At 32.9% G+C, this 14,317-nt stretch overlaps 1 protein-coding gene across 1 annotated transcript in view; it reads left to right on the forward strand.

The window, feature by feature from the left end:
* Positions 1-5,689: 5,689 nt before the first annotated feature.
* Positions 5,690-14,317, forward strand: part of LOC129217605 (inactive pancreatic lipase-related protein 1-like) — a 108,102-nt gene continuing 99,474 nt past the window's right edge. Inside the window, exon 1 of the mRNA XM_054851930.1 lies at positions 5,690-5,823. Within this exon, the coding sequence (XP_054707905.1) occupies positions 5,745-5,823 (79 nt within the window). The 5' untranslated portion in view covers positions 5,690-5,744. The remainder of the gene's footprint in view (positions 5,824-14,317) is intronic.

Here is a 14,317-nt window from a genome sequence, read left to right on the forward strand (position 1 = left end):
TTATTAAAATCTACAAAATTAATCAAAAGTATGATAGGATTAAAATGATAGTTTTGATCATGTAAATATGTTACGTCTCTTGTTGAAGTGTATATCAGAAATGTTTTTAAAATGCAATCTGTAACAAGAGTCATTAGCAATCAGTAATGGACCAAGGAGTGAAAAAATGAGGACTTTTTGGAATTTAAAAAAAAAAAAAAAACTGTATGGTGGTGTGGAGGGAGGTGCGAAAAGAAGAGGAGGTCTGAATGAAAGAAGATTTGTATAATAAGGTCAAGTGATAGTTAAGGAATCCAAGGAAGAGTTTTGATTAGATAGTCTTCGTTTCTTTATTTTTTGGAGATAATTTGAAATTTCGGGGGAGGATTTGCCCCGGCGGTCCCTGCCCTGTCTACGGCCCTGCTCGACAGTGCTGACTTGCGGCCCGTCTCAAAAGTTTATATCATCTTTGGAGCAGCACGAGTTAGTTTTCTTCGGAAAAGGCTGAACTTTTTGGAACTTGTAAAGAATCTGTCTGAGCTCTGTTTTTGCTCTTAGTTGCAATGATCGGTATCATATTCCCCGTTTCACCAACGACCTCTACATGGAAACCCGAGGATTTCATTGAACTCTTATTTTGTTGGCCGTACGATCAACAGAAGTGTTCACTGTACGTTTTTGAACATTTCCTGGACGTCGATTATCATTTTCAGGCTCCTTGAAACTGCATATTTCAACAAACTCTGTTGGCCGATGTACATCAAACAAAACTCGTTCTTCTTGGTTAAACAGCTTTAAAATGCCAGCTATTTTGCTTGACATTGTAAAAATGCCTAATAAATGCCTAGTAAAAATTGTAAAACTAGGAGATAGATTATGAATTTTGTTTTCTAAGTGAAATGAGAGCCAAAACGAAATGAACACACTCAGTAAAAATAAATTAGTTTACTTCCATTCGATGATGCAAACTTTGTCCGAGGTTTTTTTTTTGCCGCACCCTGTACAAAGAAATTAAGTAAGTCCTAAATTCTAAACTTAAATGAAGCTAGCCATTTCACAAGATTATAAGTTTCATAAGGATGTAAAAAATCTCCCAAGTGTATAAATGAGGTCAAAAAATTGTTAGAAGCTCCGTCAATGTGCACACTAATCCACATTAATCATTATCATCAAAAAGATATAAAACGCTCGAACAAGTAACTATATCAAGCCATTAAAAGTTTCATTGAATTAAAAAAATAAGGTATTAAGAACAAATATGACAGCATATTAAAAGTATATAATTATGCTTCTGCCAAGATAAATAGTGATCAAGATGTCAAGTGAAATCTACAGCGTGGCTTTAAAGTTATTATCAAATTGGTGACAAATACCCAAAAGAGAGTTCACACAACAACTACCGAAGTAGCGAGCTTCGGTTCTTAACGTGTTAAAAGGTGGTTGTCAATTATGTGAAAACTGCAAAGGAAGTAAATGTTTCAAAACGGTTGTCAATTGACAACTACTCAAAATGAGTTGACAAAAGAACTAACCAAGTAGTGCACTTCGTTTCGTTACGTTTTGAAATGACTGTCAACGCTGTGACGGTTTTAAAACGTTTAAACTTTACAATTGCTACATAAGTGTAGAATATCCGTGGCCTGAAAATATCGATAAAAATATATTTAAATAACAATTTAAGTATATGTTTTTAAGTATAATTTTTTGAGTGTGCAAGGTAGTCTGACACAAAAATGTACGTGGAAGCACGTTTTAATTTTTTGAAATTAATTTGTCAGAAAAGCTAGTACGGTTCGGCTTCAGTTTTTTTTGGGAGGGAACGGGGGTATGAAAAATTTATTATTAATCTTGTCCAGTTGATGAACATGTCTAACTTTTAAACAAAAGCAACATTTTCTAGTCATTGAACACATGGAATTTTTTTTTTTAAACCTAGGTTTTATGAAGGTTTCCTTACAATCTCAATTTTTTTTGTAGACGCCTTTATATTTATGCGCTTTTCCTATTACTACACACTATTCTTGATAACTCGAACTCCCAAGGGACCGGCAAAAAACTTGGAATTATTTGTAGTTTAAATTATGGGAAGTTCCAAGTGTCTTCTTAGGAGTTCGGAGACACATAAAAACTTCAAAGTAACGGAATGTTTGAATTTTGAGGCTCGGGATTTTTGCGTGATGATTGCACTTCTTTTTTTTTTTCACTGTTTTCAAGTTTTCTAAATTTTTGTTTTAAAATTTCATTTCTTTTCTCAAACATTATTTTTCCTTCATTATTATTACTTTTTATTTTTCTAATTGTATAAGGCAAAGTTACTATTGCCCATTCACACATGAAAAAAAAAAGTTTTTTTACCTATTTCTTTTATTAACAATTACATTTATTGGTTATTAACGAACCTAGTTATTTTTGGGACGCAAGGTGCTGGATGATAACAGGATTCTTAAGCCAATCTAGAAACTAGTTTAGCTTATGTACTTAACTTTTTTGTGCCAGTTTTCTTTTTAGTACGTTAACCCATCTTCACATAGATGGTTATATTCAATAACAATTTATTCCTAATTATTTAAATTAACTTTCTCTGTTTCCTTTAGGAATCACTCTCTTACGGTTACTAAACTTTCCATTCCTGATCATTACAAGATTGTCATTCCCAAAACCATTTTTGCCAAGAAAACCAATTTACCTAACCAAGTTACCGATAAACCAACTATTCCGGCAAACCTTTTGGACGAAGATTTTGACTTCGATTTACATTGGTTTAAAACTTATTCCGGAATCCACGACCAAAGATTATTTAATTTAGAAGAACAATGGAAACTACATCGGGAGAAAAAAAAGGCAAAAATGTCAAGCCTGGGAGAACTCTTCCGGAGGTAAATAGTTTTTAAACGTTTATAAAATTACTCGATAGCATTCATTTCTACATTTTATCTCTCCATTCCGCTACTTGCTATACATGTTTATAACTTTATTATTGAAAATAATCAAGCCATGTGTTTGGTATTCATGAAAAAACTGTCTGTTACGCATATGAGTATTATTACTTTAAGACGGAGAAGTTTTAAAAGAATATATTTTAACGATACAAAGAAAAAAACACGAACTCTTTTCAAAGAATTTCTTAAATTGTCCATCTGTAATACTGATGTGAAGATTTTTTCTAAAATTCCTTGTTATTAATTAGAAAAAAATAAATAAATAAGCCTAAGAAATAGCTCAATAAATAGGAGTCATTTTGCCTTTCGTCACATTATTTTGCATAAATTTTATCTAAGTCGATTTGATTCCTATGGTCGACCTCACTTTGGTGAGAACTCGAAAAAACTACAGAAATCTGTACTTTTAAGAACGCACCGCAAGCAAATTGTATGAGCAAACACTGTTACTTCACATCTTTCTAAAGAATCCCTGTTACAACTTTGCTTTAGCAGCTCTGTCAATCAGTTTCGGAACGGATTCACTGAAAATAATGCCAACAACTGTGGGTCGGAGTATAAACTATTCGTTGTTATGAATATTTATTTTATTAACTCAAAGTATGTCTAACTAAAGTCTTTTTCATTATTTGTAGAGTAAGATTAAAACTCCAAGGAAGAGACGCTGCGTGGGACAATTGGATTAAAATGTAAGAAAAGACGAAGGCCTCAAATAAAAAGGCGGATATTTAAGAACTTCGACCACGACTCCCTTTTACTGATTATGACTACTGACTTAGACAACTAACTGAGACTACTGACTGTGATTACCGACTTTGACTCCTGACTGTGACTACCGACTCTGACTCCTGACTGTGACTACTGACTTAGACAACTGACTGTGACTACTGACTGTGACTGATGATTGTGACGACTGACTTTGACTACTTACAGCTACTTTACTGACAAATAAAAACTGAATATGACTTTACAAACTGAGACTAAGACATTACCACAGAAGATGCAATGTGCCGATCTATCTTTTCCTGTGAAGACTGCTTTTTAATTTAAATCAAAGATTTCTCTTTCTTCCAACAAAATGAAAAAAAAGATAAGACCCCACTTTAATAATATATTTAAAATATATTTAAAAAAAAATCACCGATTATATCAAAAGGTTTTATAAAAAGATTAGACCTATTATTTATTTTTCTACTTTTTTGGATTAATAAACATCATTTATTTTGGCAATTGTTTTTTATTTACTTTTTATTTGCACTTGAACGTTCCTAACGCTGTTAAATAAAGCTCCAGTCTGCGACTTCTGACTAGCAGCCACTGGACACAAAAGTCACGAAAAATGATAGCCATTTTTGCACTTTTAGGGAATTAAAAAAATACATTCGCAACGCAAAAAATTACATAATCTAACTGCTATTAGTAATATTAACTACAAATTAAAATAAACCTAAAAAAATTATAAACGAAATTTCAGTGGATATATGTTTTTTAATATAAAGATAGAAACATACAACAAAAACAAGTATTTTAAAGCGTTTTAAATATAATACAAATATAGACACTTATAACTGAATGAAAGCAAATTTAGAACGCGCACAAGTTATCTCTGATTTAGTAGTCAGAAAACTTTTGCCGACTGACGAGATTTTTTTCCTGGGAACTTGGAATTGTAAAATGTCGTAAACACAAAAACAAATCATTTAGCAAACACACACATACACGCACACAACCGTTAAAACGGGAAGGTTTTAACATTAGAATTATGGAAAAAGGTCATTTTGACCGCAAGCAATTTTTTTTTGCTAATTGCTCCTTGTATTTTCATAAAAAGCTTAATAATTTTTTGAATTTTCCTAAATCATCGTGCTGTGTAATAATATAAAGTTTTGTAGAAAATGGCATTGTTTTAAATACCCAAACTAAAGGGTTATGCCAAGCAGTCTAGGCAGCTGTCAATTTGACCCCTTTGAGGAAAAAATAAATAAAAATACATTTACTAATGCATAAAGATAGCAGAAACTCAAAAACGCTTCTTGGAACATATTATTTCCAGAACTTGAAGTATTCATAATATTTTTGAGCATTTATACAATTAAAAAAATGTTTTAAAAATTCAACAAAGCTGATCAGGATTAACGGGGGTGATCAGAAAAAACGAGGTTCTGTTCTATCTACAAATTTTCGTTTTTAATTTTTGTTCAAGCAATCAGGAATAGCATTTTGCTCTTACTTGACCGCAGTTGATGACCCTTTGATTTTTGAACCTGGTTGAACACTACATTCCACCGGAAACGGCCGGCGGACTCCCTCACGGACTTCCTCATGATCGGTGGCGTCCATGTCCTACACACTCACGCGTCTAAGCACACACCCAGATGCAACTAAACAACCTTTACTTTGCTAGAGATCATGAAAAACATAGCTGTCTGCTGATTGGCTACAACGCAAATACGTCCTCCATCTTTTATTGCTTGTTTTGCATGCTCTAGTTATTCTTTCATTTCGAAACCAAGATCTTCTAAGCATTATTCGATTGCAGGATAGGAGAGGAATTTTAAAAACATCTTAACGTAGATTCAGAACTTCTAAGGAACGAAATTTGTTCACATGCGCTGAATGACGAAAAAAAAAAAAAAAAACATGACCGATGCATTTTTGTCGGCTGATCAATCAGGAGTCTCAAAACTATTACAAGGTCCCTACAAGGTCAGAGTAAAGGTTGTCTATATGCCACCCGGATACACAAACACACGCACTACTGCCCAGGAGGAGGAACATGTTCGTGGACGTTTCTCGTGAGGTGGATGATGTTTTTGTCTAAAGAGAATGGGTGATGTCCAGAGGGCCAGGTCCACTGCAGATTCCGTGGGACAAGAGCTGTTTGTAGAAATAAGAAACTCAACAAGTAGGATTCTATCGCAACTTGTGATTAGGGAAACACAATTTAAATTCAAGATGCCACAATTCAAATTAACTTTTATTTATTGATTTGTTTATTGATCTCAAAATTATTGTTATTTACCAGTGTGTTTTGTTCATGTTACGTTACCTTTCACTTTCATAGTTTTATATCTGCAACGAATTTTCTTTAGCTATTTATCAAGATGTAGGGCTTGCAGCATTGAAAATCAGTTGTTCTATTTAGCTAATATGCGTAACATGTAAGACTATACTTTATGCTAAGCATTTGTCAAAGGGTTTCCTGAACTTATCCGAAGAGCTACTTACACACTTAGCATTGACTCAAGGTCATGACTCCTTTCATGCATTTTGGAAGACTGGGTTGCTTGGTCTAAGATGTAGGATAAAGCCACCCTTGGCAGCATACGGTGTTTGTATTTCCTACTGTACTTTAAAATAATATGTTTTAATATTGATATGAAAATATTCATTCAATAAATTACCGATTCTTATACTTTCCTTTAAAAAGTCACAAGATTTTAACATAATATTTCGAATTATTTTCAAGTCCAGCACTAAAAAAGTTCCACTGGTATAGGAAACAGTGGTGTATTCCATGCGTTTTATAGGAGAAAACAACAAAATGCTTATGAAAATCGTAATTTTATTATGTTCCTAAAATCTAAGGTGATCGATTGCCAACCCCCTCCCTGTTGATCGTCGAAATGATGGTTCAGATTGTATCACAATGCAACATTACCGCTCTATCTTTTAATGATAATGCTGCTTGTCCTTTTAATGCATAATCTGAAATGTATGGACCCAAAGTTTGTCGTAAAAAAATCCTTCGTCACGTAGTCATGCTGGAAGTACTGGTTGATATAAATATACTTACAAAAATAGTGAATAACATAATATGCGGCTATGGAGGGACTTCAATGCAGCTGGATGTGAGAAACTAGCATTTACTTTAATTGTTTCGTTTCTCCAATGTTGCTGAGGAATAATGTAAAATATTACCTTTCTTATAAAGAGAAATCATTGATGATGCATACAATCATTTTGTCAAAATTTTATCTATAGTTGTTCCTGCACTAACTCCAGTAATCAGTGCATTTAGCTAATCATTCATTTCGCATTTTTTTAATGCTCTGGTTAGGATAATTTTAAAGAAACATTAAAAATATTTAAAATTTTTTTAAAAATCAGTACTAAGAGAGGTGTGTTTAACAGCAATAAAAACGGAGATTCAAAACCGTTACAGGGTTCATACTCGATTTGAATGAAAAAATTCCATGACTTTTCCAAGACTTTTTCATGACTTCAATGAAAATTTTCATGACCTCATTACACAAAGAGAATAGCACTATTTAATCTCAAACTTGCTAATTTTTGGAAATGAGCATTATCAAAACGTTTACAGGAATGCCACAGTCTCACTGAAGCACTTACTCATAATGAAAAAAATGTAAGTGTACACTTAAAAAACTAAACTTTTCTTATTTGTCTTCATCATAAATTTAAGTAAAGTTAAAATGCAGTGGAACAAATATGGTGATGCTTAAATTTCTGATATTTTTTTTTTATAAACAGGCAGAATGATATTGAATGGGGCAAAGGTTGAATGAGTCATCACTAAGTTTCAATAAATTTGCTTCTAAAGTTGCCTTTTAGTGTCAACAGTGCATTTAATCATCCACATGACAGTATTTTGGTTCTTTAAAGTAAAGCCACATCAGAGCCGTGTCCAAGAGGAGGGTTTTAGGGGTTAAACCCCTCCCATTGAAAGAAAAAAAATCAATGAATCATTAAACGATTTTCCAAAATGTATTTTAAGTTTTAATTAATTTTAGAGTTAAACTCTGATACAGTATTCACCCTCTTTAATATTTCCCCATGTTTAACAATTAGAATTTTCCTCAATTGTAGGATTCCCAAGCCCCTTCGCTTCTAAGTACTTGAAAAAAATTAACGACGGGGAATGGCTGAAGAGTCCGGCAATGCTGTAAGAATGCAGGGGAAAATTATTTAAAAGAATATTAGACAATGACGTAGCCCCCCCCCCCCAAAAAAAAAAGAAAAAACTTAGGGGCAGGGAAAATGATTACTTTGCTTACTGTTAGGTTTTTTTTATGGTACGCCTTTAGTGTTGGATGAATTAGTCGTTTCACACATTAGAAAAGTGTTTCTATGCGAAACAGTAATTTCTTTTAAATAAAATTTTTATTTTCATTAAATTCCTGTTCAATGTTATTTGATGGAAAAACAAAAGAAAAAAGAAAGAAAGAAAGAAACTAGCATTAGTTGGCATAAAAGAAATGTGTGCTTTTACAAAATGTTCAACTGTACAAATATGATTTCATTAAAAAAACACACAAAACGTATAAAAAAAAAGGCCTAGTTATCGAACTAAAATGAACTATTCAACACGCGTAGTTAGTTTTCCTTTGACAACGTAAGTTACAAAGGTAAAAAGTTTCAACCCCTCCCTTTATGAAATCCTGGACACGGGCCTGAACCACATAGTTTTGTTTTTTTATGTTTCTAAACCACATATTTTTTGAAAAAACCATTCAGCTATGAATCAATCTTTTGTTTCGAAAGTATGCTTGTTTTGTTTACTTCTTTGCACATTTTCAAATGCATATAAATTATTAGGTTCAGAAATTCCAGAACATGTTTGATTCCTGACATTGAACATAGCAGTGGGTGGCATGGATTAGTTTTGCAGCCCGTATGTTGGGCACTACTGTTTTAGAGAATTATAATTCCTCTTTTTCTGTATTCTATCGCCTGACTAAATATCTTTATTTTCTCAAACCTTCAACAAATTAAGATAAACTCTGATAAATTTAATAATAAAGTTCCTATGAGTGATGGAATCGAACTCGGATGCAATTGAATTGCATTTTTTTTTGAGTGGGCGGGGCAAAACTAAAAACTTAAATTTTGCTACTACAGAATATGAAACATAAGAAATGCTGAAAATAACAGCAAATTCAAAATAAGTGATCTCCAAGCAGTAAAATCACATTGCATAAAAAGGCAAGCGGCTGCTACAGAAGTGGATGCAATGAGATTTCAAAATTCAGATTTGATTTTGGGATCGTTCAATTTTCCACTTTCAATAGCTTTTATGAGCTATATTGTTAAATCACTCAAGATTTCTAATGCTCCCTCAGTTACTGTTACTTTCTCTTTGTTCAGGACATTTTTCCATGACTTGAAATTAATTTCCATGACTTTCAATGAAAATTTCAATTTTCCATGACTTTTCCAGGTCTGAAATTAGCTTATTTTTTTTCCATGACTTTCCAGGATTTCCATGACCCGTACGAACCCTGCGTTAAAAACCTTCTGGATAGGTGAAAATATTTTTTGTGAACTGATAAATATATGTAGAGAGGCTTTTGCAAAGATACATTTAGTGCACTTTGAGCGTCGGCCAAGAAAACGTAAACATGGTCTGTTAAAGAAGCAGGAGTATGCACATGGAATGTATTAGTTGCATTGAGTCTTCGTTTTATGCAGCTTAAGTTATTTTGAGTGCACATACAAATATATATATATATATATATATATAGATACAGTGGCATGCACAGAAATTTTGGTGCCCGTCGCAAATGACTGTTACGGGCCCTTCATATTGTTTAACCCCTATGGTTGTTTTTAAGAACTGTCCTTTACCAAATAATGTTGGCAACCAAAGCTAAATATTTTGACCGCAAGATCACTGCAGCTGTAACAACTGATGTAATTCGAAAATAATAAAGACGAAAACGTAATCTTTAGTTTACGAAGTTTTATTACATAAAAAGCTTAGATTAATATTAAAAGCTTGCAAATATTTTATTTTACGCTACGTTTCTACACAGGGGAGGGTGGCCCAAAGCGGGTATGTTTTCAAAGAACGCTCAAAAATTGTAGTTTTTGGATTTTTATCGCAACAATTTCGCTTTTATTTCCTAGCAGGGTTCTTGAACTTTAAAATAAAAAGATTTCTGTATTATTTCAAACCCAATATTTATTTATTAACAAGTATTACAAACATTCGAAAAACCCGCTTTGCCCTAAAAGGGAACCCAAAGCGGGTAAGATTAACTAATTAAGGTTTGGTACATTTGCCGATCAATTATGAAGTTATAAAAGATTAAAATAGTTGACTAGCTGCCTCTCATTATATAAAAAAATATAAAACAGTTTTGCTTATCCAGTTTAAAGTCAACACATTTGTTTATAGAACATACAGAAATAACTGATTAAATTAATATAATAATTAATGCCATCCTAAAAAATAACTTTTTAAAGTTATACTTATCCTATTGAAATAGAAAATCCTAGTCAGCACACGACTCAAGAAATTATAAATCAATATATGATTAAATCCTATACCCGCTTTGTCCTGAAGGCACGTTTTGTGTATTTCAATAATTATAACTTTAAATTTAAAAAAGAAACAAAAATTTGTAGGTGGATAGTGTCATAAACATATTATTGAAAATCATAAAAATAAACTGGCCTTCGACTAATCAGAAGTTACGAAAACTTCATTTTTTTAAGAATGTACAATTTTTTTATTTTGAGTCTGATTGCGCCATGCCGCTTCTCTGCTGCTTTGTTGGGACTGATTAAAACTCGGGGGTGTTCATGTAAACATGACATACGTATGAACCTCCGCTTACAAACCATGGGGGAGGGGGCATACGAATGCCTACCCGCTTTGAGCCACCCTTCCCTATATTTCACCCCACATTTTAAAAATCCCGGGCCCTCTTTAGGCTAGGGTACGGCCTAACAGGTGTCCCTTCTCCTCCTCCCCCCGTGCACGCCCTTGCATAGATACCAAATATATATTGCAAATATGATCCCAAAAGTAACTATCTAAAATCTTTTAAATATTTTACAAAAGCTATAGTTTTTTTTCCCCCGCATAAAAGTGCCTTTTATGCTACCTTGCTATCCTATTGATTTTCGAGTTCTACTTCAAACTTTTTCCAACAACATTATAAAAAAGAATGCTTTTCACTAGTCGGCAAAAAGCAGCAGCTGAAATAAATTTGATTTCGATATAATACAAAAGAGAAGAACAAAAAATTTGTTTCCATTCTTATTCTTGCTGGAAAATATCAGGTCAAAAAAAGAAACTACTCTTCGAAAAGAATTTCTTTCTGTTCTACTTCCTTGGAACGATGGAAGAATGCAAAGTTCAGGGACTCCAAAAATTATTACGCACTTTTATATGATGTTCATAAATGATGAACTATCGTAAAGAATGGTGAAGAAATTTTGTATTTATTATGTATCCACGCGGATATTTTTAAGACAATAAATCAACTCTGTTCACAACTAGTTACTGGGAATAGTGCAGTAAGAATCATTGATATGATAAATGAACAAAGCGTAAAAGTTTTGCATCTGAAATAGTTTTTGGAGCTAGTGTGCTTCAAAACAATTGTTAAAGATTATTCATTGATTTTATTTTCTGAAAAAGTTTAAGAATGTTCATAACTCAAATAAATATTCGTATGCATAATTGGCTGAAGTTTATTTTTTTAAGTCATAAAATGACGAATGATTAGCTCCTTCTTTAGAAGTTTTTTTGAAGATATTATGAAGGAGTTTCAACGAAAGAACAAGCTAAGTAACAAATTGTTGCTGTAAGTTCTGGATTTTTAAGTAGATATTTTTGTTCAAATGTTCCCAAATTTTTCATCAGGGCTATTCAATTTATATTTAAAAGCTGGCAAGAGAAAACCGTGTATTTGAAGGTTTAAAGGGGTATTCAAATGAAATGTGGTCATTAGCCTAAAAAAACGGTTACGATTTTATTAACTCAAAATAAATCGCCAAAACATTTATCCCATTGCAACACTAGGCGTTCAATTCCGTCTTTGAAGAAGTTAGTAGGTTGCTATAGGATCCAGAACTGAACTTATCATCCATCATTTTCATCGTCCATTGTGATATCCGCGATATCCAGTGTATCATCTGCGAATAGCTTGTTTTAGAGGTCCAAGAACATGAAAGTCAATAAAGTGAAAGGTCTGCACGGTGAAAGAGTGCACGATGGATGTTCCAGCTCCAGCACTCCCTACTGAAACTACTGCGATGTTGTCTTCACCGCATTGGCCGTGTGTGGACGCCTTTGGACAACATGCCTGGCCGTTTTGACTTTAATGGCTCGTCTAAGGCTCTGTAAAGTGGCTTGATAATGCTGGGTATTTATGGTGGTTCCCCGTTTAAGGAACTCGACAAGCAGTGGGTCCAGGGAGTTTGCTCTTGTGGTCAAAAAAGGACCTGTACTGTAGTGGACGATAACTTTGTGCTCACCTTCTCTTCGGCGTTAAACCACACTGTCACTGTGTAACATGAAACGTTGCACATGCGTCAATCTCTCCACTTATGTATGGTGTCTCCATACATGCAGTTACGTGGCATTATCTAACGTCTAATGTAAAGTTAGAAGCATTGACCTGGTTTCATTTGAATGAACCTTATATAATAAGGTGCAATAGAAGGTAACGTAAATTTTTTTGTCCGATTTAGAAACAATGCTTACATAGGGATGATCCTAATAATGAAAACAGTAAGGTTAGTTTTTGTAAATTTTAGTATGCTACTCCAGATGAACGGGAGAAAAAGAGAGTACTTTTTCAACCAACTTCAAAAAAGAGTCGGCTATCAGTTCATACCTTATGTTTTTTTTTTCTTTTGTCCAGTTATAGCGTCTCACATAGTGGACCGATTTTAATGATTCTTTTTTTAATAGTTTGGGGATAGTCGAACTTAGGTCCCATACCTTTGATTTACCATATTTGTTCTTCGAAAAATAAGTTATGGGCAAAAACAGTAAATTCCATGTAATTTTCCTACTCACGGCCCCCCTAGATGGCGATGACATTTAAGCATAGGCGCCATCTAGTGGGGCCATGTTATAGTGTCCAGAAAGAGTAGCACGCTACTTTTGACGGAGTTTACACTAGTAAATGCTGGATAAAGTTATAATTCAGTTCTGCGTTAGTCTTGTTCCACCACATTTCGTGAAAAATGTATGAAATAGCTTGAAAACATTTTAATGGACTCAGTTAAGCTCCTGTTGCGGTATTGTTATCTCATGCCAATGGTAGATAACAAGGCCAAAGTAAGAAGACATGAGATTTTCATCACGATTAACTTGTATTTATGTGAAATATAAATTAGTTGGGGTATCCTTTTAGATGCATTGATACGTCTTTTTAAGTATAGGATATTTATATGACGTTTCGTGATGGTAACATCAATACTATTTCCGAAACACATTTACACTAAAAAGAGTAAAATGAAATAATGTTTAATAAAATAAAAAATGGAACCGACTTCAAAACTGCAGCTGGAAATTGCTCTAAAAGATAAAAAATATTTTTTTCTTTGAACATTATCGATAGTACTTTCAAACATATATGTTTGAAAGTACATCTTTTGAAGTCGGCGCAAACACAATAGATAAAATAATACTTAACCAAAATGTAATTGCAAATGTAAATTGTAATGGACCCAGGTTCTTCAGTAGAATTCGCATACATTATATCTATAAAAAAACTTTGTATAGCGGTATAAATGTTTCGTTCTACATTTTGAATGGTTTTTTATGAAAAATGCATAACAAAAAATGGTTATACATCATTTTCTCTTTCGTTCTTGCGCCGACTTAAAAATGTATATTTGAAAGTAGTATCGATGATGTTCAAAGAATAAAATTATGTTTTACTTTTTAGAGTAATTTCCAGCTGCAGTTTTTAAGTCGATTCTATTTTTTTTATTTAAGATTAAACGTTACAAAACATGTCTTTTTGCTAAGCTCTTGTATTTTCAAAACCTTTATCAATTCACATTTCTTATCCTCTTTTTTATTTAGCTCTTCTCTTGTCTAAATTAGTTCACATTTTTTAAGCTTACGTTATTACTATTACGTTATTTAATATTGCAAAGCTAGAAAAATTGTACTTTTCTTTGAGAAATTAAGTGCACTAGTAATTATATATATTTAAAAATAAGGGCAATGAAGCACAAGGCATGAAAATTGCAGTGCACACTTGTTTCAGGGTTACAAGGAAACCTTTAATCAATGTAGACAACGTAAGAAAACGTGTGATTGTACACCCCCCAAAGGAGTCCTATGTCCATAAGTTGATGTCTTCTGCAATGAAATATGCGTTCCTCTTTAACTTCGAAGCATTTTTATGCAATTATTTGAAATTTGCTCCTTTGTTAGTGTTATTTTTTAAAAATTATATATTATTAAAAAAGTGTTTTTGATTATGATTATTACAACCACAATTATAAAACATATTTACCCGACAAATGCACACATTAAATGCAACGCAAAAAATGTAATAAAAAAATCCATAGGGAGAGGGAAAAAATAACTATTTTTGGAAACTCTCATTTTACATTATTTAAGAATATGATTATCGCAAAGGTTTTTGGGTGTATCTGTATAATGAGATTAAAATGGGGAA

Source organism: Uloborus diversus, chromosome 2 (assembly GCF_026930045.1).
Source record: "Uloborus diversus isolate 005 chromosome 2, Udiv.v.3.1, whole genome shotgun sequence".
In the NCBI taxonomy this organism is placed as follows: Eukaryota; Metazoa; Arthropoda; class Arachnida; order Araneae; family Uloboridae; genus Uloborus; species Uloborus diversus.